The sequence below is a fragment of the Barbus barbus genome (assembly GCF_936440315.1).
Source record: "Barbus barbus genome assembly, chromosome: 47".
Lineage (NCBI taxonomy): Eukaryota > Metazoa > Chordata > Actinopteri > Cypriniformes > Cyprinidae > Barbus > Barbus barbus.
The window spans coordinates 2,413,344-2,430,235 of NC_136725.1; the positions used below are offsets into that span (position 1 = coordinate 2,413,344).

Below are 16,892 nucleotides of genomic sequence, written 5' to 3' on the forward strand. Positions count from 1 at the left end.
GATGCTACACAGCAAGATGCAAACCTCTATCCAGCACCAAACATAGAAAGACAAGATTAGAGTTTGCAAAAAAGCACAAAGGTGAGCCAGAAGAGTTTTGGAACTGTGTTTATGGACCGATGAGACAAAGATGAACCTTTATCTAAGTGATGGGAAAGCACTAATGTGGAGAAAAAAGGGAACTGCAATGATCCCAAGCATACATCCTCATCTGTAAAGCATGGTGGAGGTGGTGTCATGGCATGGGCATGCATGGCTGTCTCTGGAACAGGCCCTCTCAACTTTACTGATGACTTAATGTATGATGACAGTAGCAGAATGAATTTGGAAGGGTACAAAACCATCTTGCCTACAATATTCAAGAAAATGCCACCAGATTCATTGGGAAGTGCTTCATATTGCATCAGAACAATGACCCAAAACACCCTGCCAGTTCAGTCAAGGAGTTTATAAGAGCAAAGAAATGGGAAGTGTTAGATTGCCCAAGTCAATCTCCAGATTTAAATCTGATTGAACATGAATTTCAGCAGCTGAAGAGGAGAGTAAAGGCAGAAACTCCCCAAAACAAGCAACAATTGGGATTGGCTGCATTAAAGGCTGGGAAAAGTATTTCAAAGGATGAGAGCAAGAGTCTGGTGATGTCTATGGGTCACAGACTCACTGCTGTGATTGTGTGCAAGGGATCTGCAACTAAATAATAGCTTTTAATCTTTTATATCTGCCTTATGTTCAACTGTCCCAATACTTATGCTCACATCAATGAGTGGGATGAACTCTAAAAGTGCTGTTCTTTTTATTTGGTAAAACATGGATGTGTTGAAACGGCTAATAATAAAATGTGACATTCTGTAGTTTTGTCTCATATTCATCTTTTAATCATATTTGCAAATGTCTTGACTCCACAGCCAACAGAGCAATTTTGTCTTTACTGCTCCAATACTTATGGAGGGCACTGTATATACACACACACTCAGCACAATCCAAAGGAAAATACTCATACGTGATCACAATGAAGTCTAAAATGTGGCAAATGGCAAAATGTTAAATGCTTCTGCAAACCATTCAATGACATTTCATTCAGTATATCTGAAAACTTTAACAAATTAACCTGTAAACAAAGCATTTAGACTAATCAAGATGCTATTAATATAGGTCTCAGAATGCATCCAAATGTCATTTTCACGAAAACGAGCATGATAATCAAATCACACCAGTTACTACATTAATAGATTTTACCAGTGGTTTTACTTCAAGACAACAAACTAATGATTTTCAAAAATAACAATTTATCAGGATTCATGTCAAATTTCCTTTTCCTCAATCAAATGGTTGCAGAGTTAGTTTTTTTGTAATGCTTTTTCTTCTTATTTTGTACCAAGCTTTGTTGGCTGGTGGATTTTTAGAAGATTTGACAATTAGATAAACTGGCTAATATCTGTAAAATGATCTGAAAAATATGAACTCTTTGAAACATTTTTTTTTGTTATGAGAGTCTACAGATTATACATGACAAAATTTATATGAAACATTCAAAACAGAAGTTTAAAAACCATAGGTCAAATTGGTGGAGAAAAAATAAAATCATAAAAAGATGGAAATGGAAATAAATATAGATCTGCAACCCACCGGTTGAGAAGCAGTGCAGCACACATTATTTTATGTAATTTTTGATGTTAAGAGGTTGTGCAGTTGAGCACACACATGCACAATCAGTCACCTTTAACTCACCGGCTATCACAGCGAACCCACACATACACATCAGAGAAAACAGAAAACACATGAAGGTAAACTATAAAATTAATTTCTCAGACAACTTTACCTCATTACAATCTCAACATCCCACATTCAACAACTCAAATGTACTTTACAAATAAAAAATATACAACTACCTCTATTTCATCTTATTTTAACAACCCTTTAATAAATATTTCAGTCACAGACCCACTGACTGACAAACATACTATGAATTTGTGAAATATGTGACATTTTAGCGTGCCCCTAAAATAACAGGCCAAAGGCTGCGGAGGTTATTTCCCACAGCTTTAACCCTAATGACCCCCTAAAGGAGCTGTAAAGGAGAGTGTGTGTGTGTGTGTAACTCACCACTAGCACATGCTCCAGCAGGCCCAGGTATCCTACGGCGCACTCCGAGCCAAAGCGCAGCGCTCGAGCCTGGACGTCTCGCTTCACCTCCGGGTGGAACGCCGCTTGCTGAACAGCAGAAAAATCATTTACACTTTAGCTTAACAGAAACTCATATACACTAGAAGTCAAAGTTTGAGCACACTTTCCAATCTTTTAAATACATTTAGCCATTTAGCAGACGATAATAATAATAATAAATAAATATGAATATATATTAAATATAAATAATTAATAATAAATAAATAATATTAAACTGACTAAATAAATGATATGGAAATTATTTTTAGATGCTTTTCTAAAATTGTAAAGGATTAAGGAAAATTAGTTTTCATATGAAGTGCATCTGCAGTCATTAATATCTCCGTGGTCTCACCTTGCAGGAGTGCAGCATGTCAGCGATGGCTCGTCTGCTCAGGTTAGCGGTGGCGATCACATCCTCTTGACGGCAGGAGTTCCCAGCAGCCACTGCTTTCGCCGTGGCCAGCGTGATGCCTTTGGTCGTGCGGATGAACTCCTCTGGAGTGGCGGTCTTTGGAGGAGGATCTGGATTGCTGAACACCTGCAAAACATATAATGTTTTTTGTCAAGGTTTCACTTGCTCTTCTTCAACTCAGTGGACTTTATATCTAATAATATACTTTTTTCCAGTGTAATGTATTGATTTAAATGGCTGTGCATATTTTCAACAGAGTTCAGTGGGAGCATGTCTCTTACAGTCAGCTCTTGTTTGATGTGCTCTATGGTGGCCTCTAGTGCCCGTGTGCCTTTAGTGGCCTCGTCCTCCACGGCCTTCACCGTCTTCAGTAGAGACGTCACATTTGTCACCATCACCTGATCCCACAGAAACATCGCACATCAGTACTCTTGACACACTTACAGTATGCATTATGACTTTATTATGTTATGTCATTGAAGACAGTGCTTAAAATACTCAATCCAAGGAGAAAAACATATGAATGCAACAATACAGAAATGCTGATAATATTTAAGGTTAGCCAGTATTATAAATTGATATAGCTTGGCACAGAAAAATTGTTTCCTGGTAAGCCAAATCAGACTAATTAATTAAAAAGAAACAAGTAATTATTCAAATAATGAGCAAAACTGGTCATGAGCATACTGTGCATCATTATTAGGAATATGGGATATATAAATGATAAGCAATAAAATAATACATCATAATAACCTAGAAACTTTTAAAAACACATAACCTTACTGACAGTCTCTTTAGGAAACATACTAGCAAAATAAAAAGCACAATGGAATCTCAATGGAAAATTACCAGAAAAATAACCATGAATTTATTGTGAAAATATATCCCATATGCTTCAAATATAATTATAAAAATATCATTTAACTTGTGGTAATGAATATCCTATATGAAATGCACTATTTCTCTAGTTTGTGTGTTAAGTATTTTAAGTAAGCATTATTTTAGTTTTTTTTAATACTATTATAGTATTTATTAATATTTTGAGTTAATTAATATTTCAGTTAGTTTAAGTTTTAGTAATTCTGTTATATGATTTTATCATTTTTATTAGTACTTAAAATGAGAAATGTTGCCTTAGCATCCAAGTGAAAGTTTTTAAGTTTAAGTTTTTAATCTAATATTAAATTTTTTTTTCTATTTTATTTCTATTACTGAAAACATTTAAAATATTTATTTTAAATATTTTTTGTGCGGTTTTAGCTTTAGTTTTAGTTAACAATAACACCACCAATCTGAGTGTAAATCATTCTCAGTTCTTCACTTTGTAGGTCATACAAAGTGATTTCAGGTCACCTAATATTATCTGGCAGCCCATAATAATCAGGACTGTCATTTTGATTGAGATCAGTTATTAAAGGCCTCAGGCAGAAACGGACTGGATGTGTGGATGAATGAGATGATCCTGCTCTGTGTGTCTTTACCTTAGCAGAGCTCTTGAGCTGTAACATGGCGGGATCGTCGTGAGGTTTGCCGGCCGCAGCCTTCGTGGCACTGATCAGGTCACCCAGAGCTTTAGCCACATCCTTCACCGCATTGATCAGAACCACCTGCGACACGACAACAAACACATGATCTCAGACGGCAGCGGCAACATATGCATCAGCATCATGACCGCCTACATAGACAGATGCATCACTGAACCACATAACATACAAGAACTGCACTATAAAAGTAAATGAAGAAGTCTCACAGCAAATATAAAGTTATATAACACAACTGAAAGCTGTTATGGAAATATTAACGCTGGATAATAAAGTATCAGTCACATAACAGCATATTATCCTGACTAGCAATAAGTACAAAAATGACTAGAAAAACTGCAGTATGGAAACAAAGACCTCACTAAAATCCACTCAAAAACAGCTGCTGCATGTGGAAAGTGAAAATACAGATCTTACATATACAGCAGGTTTGAAGATAACGCTTTTATTATGTTCATGAACTTGAAAGGAGATAGAAGTGTAATTAAACCTGGCCTTGATGGCTGAATTTCCTTGAACAATACAGCTATAACAAGCTTTGAGAATATGCCATGAATTATTAAGTGTTGCCATAGGAACAGCAGAAACCCAAGAATTGTTGCCAAGCACACTCTCACACACACACACACACACACACACACTCTCACACACACACACACTCTCTCACACACACACACTCTCTCACACACACACACACACACACACACACACACACTCACACACTGCCGCACTCACACACACAAACACACTACTGCACAAACACATGTTCTGACAGCAGGTCAGCTGTGTTTGGTGTGAAGAGTTGCTGTTTCCTGTTTGAAAGTGAGCAGGACAGGAAGCGAGTGTCAGTACCTGTGTCTCAGGGTCTTCAGCGCCCAGACTGGCTGCTCCCAGTTTGACAACATCAGCCAGTTTAGTGATGGTGTTAACAGACGACTGCGCAGCCTGAGCCAGTTTCTCCTGACTCGCTCCTGCTCCAGACACCAGCAGCTTCGTGTCCTCCACCAGAACTTTAGCCGTCTTCAGGATGTGCTCTCTGACAAACCACAGGAAACACAAAACTATTAATATCACAGTACGCTAATGATGAAACATTAACACTAACACATACAGGGGGCGACAAAGGTTATCCTAAAGCAGGAGTGTCAAACTCAGTTCCTGGAGGGCCACAACCCTGCAGAGTTTAGTTCCAACCCTGCTCCAACTCACATACCATGTAGTTTTCAAATAAGCCTTAATGACTCGATTAGCTGGATCAGGTGTGTTTAATTAGGGTTGCATCTAAACTGTGCAGAGCTGTGGCCCTCCAGGAACTGAGTTTGACACCCCTGTCCTAAAGGAAAGACACTTTTCTGTTACTAAAATTGTTTGTAATTTGTTAAGTGCATCATGTTGTTAGATTACTTCTAAATAATGAGTGAAGTCTTTTTTTTAAACTTAAACTGACAATGTGGTAAAACATGTTAGCAAAGGGCTAAAACATACTAGAAACATGCTAGATTTTTTGCTAAAACTATCTAGCAATGCCTAGATGAGTGGTCTGATTTAGTCTTTGTGGTCTTTTGAGGTTTAATTGGGTCTGAAAAGGTTTACTGGGGACTGAAGGGGTTTGAAGTGGTCTAATATGGTCTATTTGACATTATTTTAGTTTTCCGGTCTTCATCTGACTGTCTATCAATCTGAAAATCTTCAAACCTCAAGCTTTTAAAACAGTTTAACACTTTCAGGCCAAGCTTTTTCAAGTTAACTTCAACGTTTGTCTTCAAACTTTATCTGTCTACTTCAACTTGACGTTATAAGAGTTTCATTCTGTGATTTCTAAAATGTGATCAGATCTGCTGAAGCTGACAGCGTAAATGTCACATATAGGGACTGGAATCATTAGGAACTGAATGATTCTGGTTCTTTAATGGTTTCATTAACAAAACGTCCCTGGCATCTGGGCTGATCTGCAAACAGTTGTGTTCCTGTAGCTTAATAAACAGCAGAGCAAGGTGTTTGGTGTGAGCAAGCGGTGATACAGTAGGTCACTCAGATGTCCACTGGGCAGTTTGGGCACTCTAGTTTTGGCGGAGGGAGTACCTGTGGTCTGCAAACGTCTCTGCGTTCTCTCGGTTGAGAGTGCCTGCGGTGGCAAACATGATGGTGGTGTCCAGATCAGCGATGATGCCAGAAACAGCACTGGCAGCAGTAATGCAGGCCTGAGTGCCACGATTGCCCGCCTGAAGAGCCGCCAACACGTGAGACACCTGAGAGACAGAGAGTAAAGACATCAGGAGTCTGATGAAGACTGAAATGACACCCATACAGTATATCCAATAAGAGAACAACTACTGTGAACCTTCTCGGAGACTTTGCGAGCGCTGTCGATGAGCTCTTTCTTGGTGTAGGAGTCGTTTGGACTGCACTGCAGCGCTCCTGCTTTACTGACCAGACCAGTGCAGCTGTTGCCCAGCTCTGTCACCTGCTTCCTGATGTGAGAGCCGATCTGAAGAACAAAACACTTAACTGTTAACTTAATCTAGTTTGGATTTCAATCAAAGAAACAGCTTAACTATGCAAAGTATTTCAGTTTACTTCAGTAATGTGACATATTTCAAAGTGCAACAGAATATTCAACAAGAAATGTAGAGTGGGATTTGACTATATTTATTGGGAATTGACTGGATGATCAAAAGTGGTCTCTATTTGACAGCTGATTGGGGGAGGAGTTAAAAAATAAAGAGGGCTTGGTGAGTTGAAAAGTAAAAGAAAATGCAATACTGTTCAAAATTTTGGGGTCATTGAAATTTTGGTTTAATAGTGCGAATTGGTCCCTATACTAAAGTGTTAATGATTTTTTTTATTCAGCAAGGATTAATTTAATGTAAATATATATCACATTACAAAACATTTTCAACTTTCTATTCATCAAATAAATATGAAAATAAAAAAGTTTCCATAAAAATATGAAGCAGCACATTTTCAACATTGATAACAATCAGAAATGTTTCTTGAACAGCAAATTAGCATATTAGAATGATTTCTGAAGGATCAATATTTCCCAATATTATTGGTAAAAAAAAAAAACTTTTTATGGTTAATGTTTCTTTACTAAGAATACAAAGATTCAGAATAAGTTCTCAATAAGACATGCAGAAACAGTAAACGGAGTCACTTTCATATAAATTATAATATTATGTGGAAAGCCCATAAATTCTACAGAAAAGGAAAGCATATGTCACAATACCTCGTCATTCTCGGCTGTCATGGCTGCACATCTGGCCTCAGACGCCAGGTCCCCGAACTCTGTGGTCAGCTGATTGGCCAAGCCGCCCAGCTCATCAGGGTTGGTGTTGGATTTGGTAACCTGGCAACACAGCATTTTAAAAACACACCGTCAGACTCTACTTCTCTATAAATACTGCAGAAATCTCCCTTCTGGAACTATTTTAAACCATAACATCGAAAACAAAAAGAAATTAAAAATATATTCAAGGCAAGCATTTGTAAGTGAAAATGCCTAGGTGTGACTGTGGAAACATTTATATTCATTTATATGATACCACCAGAATAAAAATGCACTCTCTGGTGCAGATGTTTTATTATGCAATTGGCTGCTTGTCCTTCTCTTCTACTGACATCAATAGAAAAATGTATATATAAAATCTATTATAGTTTCTACAATTGATTCTGCTTTTCCTTTTTATCTCTGTGAAGCTGCTTTGACCCAATCTGTGACCCAAAGGTAACTTGACAAAACTTGACACAGGGTCTGAAATGAACTTTTCCTACAGGGTATCTGCTCTTCTACTGACTACTCGACAGAAAAAAACATGAATAAGTTTGCTGCTGTGTAACAGAATGAAGGCATGACTATTAATTGTCTGCTAATTTTTGGCAGTGTCCAATCAGGAGCCAAGCTGGTTACAACCCACCTCTGTCTTTCAGCAAATTCATGAGCCAAACATAATGAACAATTCATGAGAACATTACTGGCTTTAATTAACTGGCTTTTCATGAATATCATTAAAGATTGATTGATATATTTTCATGTTTGTTCATATCTGAACACTCAAAAAATAGTTGATTGTTAAACACTGCATAATGTTTGTTAATAAGTTTTGATAATATTTGTTACAATATAGTTCACCAGATGTCCTTATTCAGGGATGCTTGTCAGGTTAACTATAACGCATTATTTACACACTTTTTAGTTCCTTCGTCACAAGTCAAGTGTATTTCTGAATTCTGTACTAAACCCAAATTTTGTTTTCATTGCATGTTTGTGCATATGTATATTGTATTTTACCCATCAGCCACAGTGGCTTTTTCAATTTTTCCCACAGTTCTTAATTCTACTGTTCCAGCTCTAGTTTTTACCATCTCCTGAACGGTGACAGCGATAGCTTTGGCCGTCTTCACCATCGTGGTCTGATAATCCACAAACGTTCCTTCAGGTTCGATTCCAGGCCCGTCTTCCATCTTATTGATGGCTTGAGAGATGGAGTTGACCATGCCGCCCACTGCTCCTGCAGCGCTGGCCGCCTCTGCTAGAGTTGCAGCCAGATCATCCACCGCCTCCTTCATCATCTGAACCGACTCCTCCAGAGCCTCCTGTGTGTGAGCCGCCTGAGGACACACACACGCACGCACATGCACACGCACACACAGAGAGAGTACTGTGAGACTGAGCACTACAGCAGATCTCCAACAGATACACAACCGTTCAAAAGTTTGGGATCAGTAAAATTTTTAATGGAGTCTCTTATGCTCATCAAGGCTACATTTATTTGAACAAAAATACAGAAAAAACAGTAATATTATTGCAATTTATAATATTGGTCTCCTATTTTAATATATTTTAAAATATAATTTATTTCTGTGACGCAGCGCTGAATTTTCAGCATCATTACTCTGGTCTTCAGCGTCACATGATCCTTCAGAAATCACTCTAATATACTGATTTATTATCAGTGTTGAAACTTGTGCTGCTGAATATTATTTTGGAACATGTGATACTTTTTTCTTTGATTCTTTGATGAATAAAAAGTTAAAAAGTACAGCATTTATTCAAAATAGAAATCTTTTCTAACAATACACAAGTTTTTACTATCACTTTTAATCCATTTAACACATCCTTGCTGAATAAAACTATTAATATCTTTTTTTTTTTTTTTTGTTTTTTTAAAGGAAAGAAAAACTGTACTGACCCCCAAAACATTTGAATAGTAGTATATGTTATGACACAAAATTTCTATTTTAAATAAACACTGTTCTTTTTAACTTTTTATTTATCAGTGAATCTTGAAAAAATATCACAGGTCCCAAAAAATATTCAACAGCACATCTGTGTCCAACATTGATTATAAATCACATATTAGGATGATTTCTGAACGATCATGTGACACTGAAGACTGGAGTAATGCTGTGATGCTGATGCTGCTGTGTTTGACTGGTGGCGTCTTACCTTGTGGTTTCCTCCAGCTTCTTTGGCCGTGTAGAGCATCTGTAGAGCAGACTCAGCTAGAGTCTTGGTTTGATCCAGCACGCTCATCTGCTGCTGGCTGTTCAGGATCTTAGACGCTGTACCGATGGCAGCCATGATGAGCGGCTCAAAGTAACTGACCATCTGAGACACCTGTGAGATGACGGCACACATTTAGCTTCCAGTAAACACTGAGACTCGCGTAACCACGTTTAGAAATGATTCAGACCTTGTGACCCAGCTGAGAGGCGTCAGAGTGGGCTGCGATGGCCACCGGCTCAATCAGGTTACTGATCTCATGCACAGACGCCGCCATCTGCTCGTGAAGGGCCTGCAACACAATATTACAATAGCATTAATGATGAACATGACAGCTGCACCCTCAGCTCTGAGGATACTGCCGTAGTTTATCATGACGGCTGTAAAGCCTCACCTCATGGGAGATGTCGTCTCTAGGCGTGAGCTGCTGGCTGATGGCTGCCAGAGACGCCTTGTCCACCTCACGGATGCAGTTATTAAGAGCCTCAATGGCGTCGTCACACTCCCTCTGACCTGGAGCCTTTTCCCTGAAACCATTTACAAGTATGATATCATTCACAACTGATTCACATCTTGTAATACTGACACTGAATCAACACTGAACTGACTCAAGTTGCAGAACCAACATTGCTGACTGATTTTAGCTGGATTAAACTTGTTTCAGATTGATAAAACTTCACACTGTTATTGATCTAAACTACACCAACCCTGAACTGGCTAATGACACTACTGTCTTTTAGAGCCGCTTTACAGCTGAGTTTCCATAACTGTTTCTGCTTTTCCTTTTTATCTCTGTGAAGCTGCTTTGACACAATTTGCTTTGTATAAAACACTATAGAAATAAAGGTGACTTGACATAACGTGACAACAGGGTCTGAAATGAACTTTTCTATTAATTAATTTCTATTTACCATTTTTGGAGGATTGTTTTCTAAAGTAAAATATTTGAACGTAATCAATTAATTCAATAAAACTATAGTCTGTTGTCAACAAAATTTTATCAACAAAAGTCGCCTTTCATGACTTCTCACATGGCATACATGTATTTCTACAACTACTGCATAATGATATGAGATTAAGGTCATTTTAAATAGCCTACGTAAAGTGAATATAAATTATATATTCCACTATAAATTATAATTCATTCATAATTCAAGGTAGGGCTGCAATATAAAAATATCATTCTTGTCAATTATTGCCCTTGATATTGTAATGAGTAATAATGATGATTAACGGAATACATTACAAACGTGTTTGTGTGTGGAGAAAAGGCACATCATATTCTTGTAGGCTACACAGACGAAACATGCTGAGAACCACTTAGGGACATGGTTTCACAGATATTTTTAGTTGATTGTTGAATAAAGGCTATAGGTTCTGTGAATACCTCATGTTGGTGATGAGTTTCTTGATGGAGTCGGACACTGTTCTGGAGTGTCCGGCCAGCACAGACCATTTGGGCGGGTCTTTGGGGTTGACGGCTAGCGAGCGGGCCATCTGGATCAGGCCTGTAGAGCTGTCTAGCATGGTCTTAGCGGCCGCTATGATAGGCTCCATCGCTGCCAGACCCTGCAATCAGACACAACAGAACTTGTAACTTCCAGCATGGTCTAAACAGGGTTTTCTATTTCTGCCTGGAGTCTGGTCCCCACTCCTGAGCCATGCACAACCCTGTCAATTCTGAACTAATCTATTCAATTTGTATATAGACAGAAAAAATGGAAGCATGACCTTTTGGCTTCTAAAGTCTGAAAGAAATTAACATGCTCTAATATGTATCCACAACAAATATAACAAGGCAGAAAACTGTTTGTCATAAATGGTCTTTTGTTTTTGCAACATATAATGACACTCTTTGTGTTTGGTTTGTTATGGGGAGTAATCTTATCATTTTTTCAAATTTGTTAATTTAAATACAAAGTTTTTTTTTAAGTTACAAGATTATTATACATACCTACTTGGACATGTAAAATATAAAATATTTGGAAGTTGAATTTCCAGCAAAAATGACTATTGTGTGATATACACTACAGTTCACAAATATGGGATAGGCAAGACTGAAATGTTTTCGAAAGAAGCCTCTTCTGTTCTCCTAGCTGCAATTATTTGATCAAAAAATTCAGTAAAAACACTAATATTGGGAAATATTATTACAATTTAAAATAGCTGTTTTCTATGTGCATACAAGGTAAAATGTAATTTATTCCTGTGATCAAAGCTGAATTTTCAGCATCATTACTCCAGTCTTCAGCGTCACATGATCCTTCAGAAATCATTCTAATATACTGATTATAAATGCCTTTCCTGTCACTTTTGATCACTTTAATGCATCCCTTCTGAATAAAAGCATCAATTTCTTTAAAAACTGGCCCAAACAACTGAATGTTAGTATATTCTGTGATATAATGTGGTACCTCAGGGCTGATCTGTGCAGGTACGCTAGCAAACTCTGGGTTTGAAGCGAAGGCAGTCAGGTTATCCACAGCCTCGATGAGCGGCCCAGTGGCTTCCTTACACTTCTGTCTGTTCTCCTGGTTAAAGGCCCCATCAAGAGCCTGACGTTACAGCACAAACACAGAGTTACATTCACCATAATAATACCAACACTGCTGATCAGAAACAGCCTGATCTGTGAGTCTCAAACTCACTTTGATGGACTTGACGAGGTTGGCGGTGCTGTTGGCCACCTCTTTGGCGCTCTGGACAAACTGTCTCTTAGCAACTGGGTTGGAAGTTTTGGAGGAGGCAAGTCGGCAGGCATTGCACAAGGCCGAAGTATGTTTGGCAACAATTGTGGCAGCAGAGAGGACCTTGGGAAAAGACGGTGCATAAAACACGGGAGTTATTTTGTCAGGTACTTAAAAACTAGGTCAATGCGTTCCTTTAAGAATTAACTTCCTATTTTGAGCTGTGAGTTCAAAGGAAATATCTAGATGTGAAATATAATAATTTGTGAAAGTTGTAAGCAAAAAAGGTCCTATCTATCGTTGGTCTATCGGACCAACAGTCACTTTCAAACAGGGCAGCTTTCTATTGGTCAACACAAGCAAAATCTGTGTAAGGGAATTGCCCTGACACAAAACTCACAAAAAGTGTAGATTGAAATAACTGGATTTTGCCAGCAAAAAACCATCAAACAACTATAGTAGTTAATAACACAGATTTGAATGCCATGTTAGCATCTGAGGCTATCTTCGTGGCAAAAACCGAGTTACAAATGACAAGAGTTACAGAAATACAATAACAACGAAAACCCAACAAAAAGAAAGAGAGAACATTTAAAGTAATACAAGATGTTTAACATTTACGTATGATAAAAAGTCTACATTTTCTGCTAAAATCTAACAAGTCCTTAAGCGAGCTTACTATTTAAAAGAGTTGTCAACTTGCATTAAAGGTGGGAAAGTCTTTCAAAATCATCAAACAACTGTAAATGCGATCACAACTTTAGTTCTCCCTCGTGTTCCAACATCTCCAAGCAGTCACACATTTTTTTAAATATTCCGTAAAAAGTTGATACCTTATCAGTAATCTACTACTAACAATGCACTCTCAATGCTAATATCTAATATCTTGGCCAAAGTAAACCAGACCTTAGGTATGCGTTTGCTCCTATCAGACCATTTCTATCTAGGAGAGTCATGCTGTTACCTGGGACTGGGTGCAGGCCGGATCCACTAGGTTCTGACAGGCCATCTGGATCGACTGTTTGGCTCTGGCGAACTGTGAGGGGTCCACAAGCCCCTTCTGCCCCGCGTGACTGTTCGGGTCAGACACACCCACCAGATACGCCCCCTGTGAGGACACACAGAACACCCGTCACTGCTGTTCTACACTAAACAATTCAGACACTCATCATTCAGCTCAGCAACAACAACAACAACAACCCTCCACACACACACGCACGCTCACACATGCACGCACACACGCACGCACGCACACGCACACGCACACGCACACACACACACACACACACACACACACACACACACGTTGGTTTTTGTGGTTTATGGGGACTCTCCATAGGCGTAATGGTTTTTATACTGAACAAACTGTGTGCCCTACACCAACCCTACACCTAAACTTAGCCCTCACAGGAGACTTTGTGCATTTTTAGATTTTCAAAAAAACACCATTAAGTATGTTTTTTAAGCCTTTTGAATTACGGGGACATAGGCAGTGTCCTCATAAACCACCTTCATATTGTAATACCTCTGTCATACCCATGTCATTATACAAATTTGTGTCCTCATAAACCACATAAACATGCACACACACACACACACACACACACACACACACACACACACACACACACACAAGCAGTTAATTTAGATAATGAGGACATTCCATAGATTCTAATGTTTTTATATAAAACTAATTACAATTACATTTAGTTGTTTAGCAGACTCTTTTATCCAAAGCCCCAAATGAGGACAATAGAAGCAATCAAAACCAACAAAAGAGCAATAATAGTGAGTGCTGTGACAAGTCAGCCTAACACAGCACATGTAGCAAGGGTTTTTATATAATAACTAAAAAGAATAGAAGTCAAAAGAATAGAAAAAGCACAGAGAATGCTAGTGTTAGGCTGTTAGAGGATCATTTTTACAATAATTAAAAAGAAAACAAGTAGAAAAAGTATAAGGGATGCTTGTGTTAGTGTTTTTGTTTGATATGATTTTTAATTATAATATTTAATTTTTTTAAATGAAATATTAGGGCAATTGGGTGCAAAAAACAAGATTAAAATGACAGAAAATAGCAATATTTACAGTATTATAGACAAATAGCTTCTGTAGAGGTTCTTTACAGCTAAATGAATTTTGATTCATTGACAGTTATTGAATTAAACCTAACAGAGCTGAATAATGACACTATTGTCTTGTTAGAGCTGCAGAATTTGGATTTGCCTCATTTCTGAACTTTGCATCATTGCTTCTGTTATTTGTGTTCATTACTGTTAAGCTGCTTTGAAACAATCTGTATTGTATAAAGCGCTACACAAATAAAGGTGTCTTGACTTGACAATATAAGGAACAGTTTTCAGCTTGTATTGTTGATGTACACATCAACAAGTCCTACATAAACAATGTGGTATACCCCACACAATATAAATATTTTCATCTAAATTCGACTAGCCTATTAAAAATGAAAAATTCTGATTACATCTTTAAGGGAACAATCGACAGTTATGATTTTTATCAAACTCGAGCAGCCTTAGTAGAGAAAAACTGAGTCAAGCACACACACAAATGAAATGAAGCACTTCTGAATCAAATGGCAGCTGATTGTTCATGAAACCGCTTTTAGGACGACACACAGGAAGCAGTTAAATAACTCACTGCCCATCAAACCTATACTGAATTCTATTTGCACAAGTGTGTAAGAGTGTGTTCTTGTGTCTGTAAATAATAAAAGCGTGACGGTGTGTGTGACAGCACATGCAGCAAAGGAGAGACCAGGAAGGCAAATGTGTTTGTTCATTTAATGCGCTCCTGTAACTCCAGATGTTTGATGCATCATAGCCCTGGATAGCCCTGGTACATTTTATCACGCACCGCCTCTTTAGGTTGACTAATTTAGCGTGCACACACACACACAGTTCTTACCTGAGCAGCTGCCTCGGTGAGACCACACAGCGCTTTAGATGCTGAACTGACCGAGTCTCCAAATTCTGGCAAGTTACTGTTCTTGGCATTATGGGAAATGCCAGCCATGGCCTCACCCAAAATCTGCACACAACATCAACGTTTACATCAACGGCGACTGGGTGAATATATGGCTATATATGGCTTTTCATTGTGAAGCTGATCTGTGTGGCACCTTTGAGTTCTCCATCACACTGTCAATGCAGTCAAAGTAGCCCAAATCATTGACCGCTTCTGTGGGATTCTCCAGCATTCCTCCGACCGTCTGCAGACACACACACACAACACAACAACAGGTTTTAGGATTTAGTTCTACATAAAATCACATTCTAGAGAAAACAAATGCTTTCTTGTGCAAATGTTTTGCTATTAAACATTCAGTGCTGTTTAGGTTTATTGTAAGATGTGAACAAATAAAATGAACAACGTATGGCCACACTAGAACAAAGATCTTTAATGTTCAGATTATATTTCTTAAAAAAAGTTAATTACAAAAAAAAAATCGGAGTCAGTAAGATTAAAAAATAATAATCCCTTATTTAGCAAGGATGCATTAAACTGATCAAAAGTGACAAAAAACATTTATGTTACAAAATATTTAATTTTCAAATAAATGCTATTGATTTGAACTTTCTATTAATAAAAGAATACTGAAAAAAGTACCACAATTTCCACAAAAATATGAAACAGCACAACTGTTTTCAACATTGATAATAATCAGAAATGTTTCTTGAGCAGTAATGATGCAGAAAATTCAGCTTTGATCACAGGAATAAATTACACTTTACAAAATACTCACAGAGAAAACAGTTCTTTTAAATTGCATTTTACAATATTACTTTTACTGTACTTTTGATCAAATAAATGCAGCTGTTGTGAGCAGAAGAGACTTCTTTAAAAACATTAAAGCATCTTACTGACTCCAGACTTTTGAACATCTAACTTGAATGGATTCTGTATGTTTTAGCTGAGAAGAAAAATCTAAACAACGCTGCCTTGAAAATGTGTTCTGTTGCTTTGCTGACATTTCCAATATCATCCAAAAACAGCACAACAAATAACTGCAGCTCAATATCAAACAGGATTTTAAGTCATGCAACATGTGTGTACGGAAGAACATGTATATACAAAACAAATACATGTTTTTGAAGCATTTTATTACATTATTCTAATAAATAATGTAATAAAACAAAAGGGACAACTCGTGGCACAAAAGGTGTCATCTCTCCTCATAAAACACTGTAGCGTTCAGACTGAGATCAAATCTGAATATGAGAGAATTCGATCGCTGCATGAGAGTGAGCCACTCACACAAACTGATGAACATACAGAAGATGAGAAGTAAACGAGAGAGTAGAAGCACCTCAAGCTCACGGAGAGCGTTGTCACACTCCTTCTGTCCCGGAGCCTGCTGGGTACACATGCTGATCAGCTGATTAATGCTGTCTGTCACCGCGCTATCGAGAGAGACAGAGAGAGAGACATTAGAGTTTGCAAGGAAGGGAAGGAATAGTGTGAGAGATCTGTGAGGAACAATCCACCCACATGCGTTACCACACACAGACTCTCTCTCTGATGCTCTGTGAGGGAGTGATGGGAGTTTTTGGATTGCGAGC

General features: G+C 37.9%; 1 protein-coding gene across 1 annotated transcript in view; it reads right to left on the reverse strand.

The window, feature by feature from the left end:
• The window catches only part of LOC306866156 (talin-1), an 84,261-nt gene that overhangs the window by 9,899 nt on the left and 57,470 nt on the right, over positions 1-16,892 (reverse strand). The window contains exons 31-49 of the mRNA XM_079411217.1: positions 16,640-16,733; positions 15,452-15,541; positions 15,238-15,360; positions 13,277-13,420; positions 12,274-12,435; positions 12,040-12,180; positions 11,013-11,194; positions 10,020-10,152; positions 9,816-9,917; positions 9,569-9,739; positions 8,482-8,730; positions 7,349-7,468; positions 6,461-6,607; positions 6,202-6,368; positions 4,972-5,155; positions 4,060-4,185; positions 2,860-2,976; positions 2,519-2,704; positions 2,104-2,211 (exon numbers count right to left, since the gene is read on the reverse strand). Coding sequence (XP_079267343.1) covers positions 2,104-2,211; positions 2,519-2,704; positions 2,860-2,976; positions 4,060-4,185; positions 4,972-5,155; positions 6,202-6,368; positions 6,461-6,607; positions 7,349-7,468; positions 8,482-8,730; positions 9,569-9,739; positions 9,816-9,917; positions 10,020-10,152; positions 11,013-11,194; positions 12,040-12,180; positions 12,274-12,435; positions 13,277-13,420; positions 15,238-15,360; positions 15,452-15,541; positions 16,640-16,733 — 2,746 coding nt within the window. The remainder of the gene's footprint in view (positions 1-2,103; positions 2,212-2,518; positions 2,705-2,859; positions 2,977-4,059; positions 4,186-4,971; positions 5,156-6,201; positions 6,369-6,460; positions 6,608-7,348; positions 7,469-8,481; positions 8,731-9,568; positions 9,740-9,815; positions 9,918-10,019; positions 10,153-11,012; positions 11,195-12,039; positions 12,181-12,273; positions 12,436-13,276; positions 13,421-15,237; positions 15,361-15,451; positions 15,542-16,639; positions 16,734-16,892) is intronic.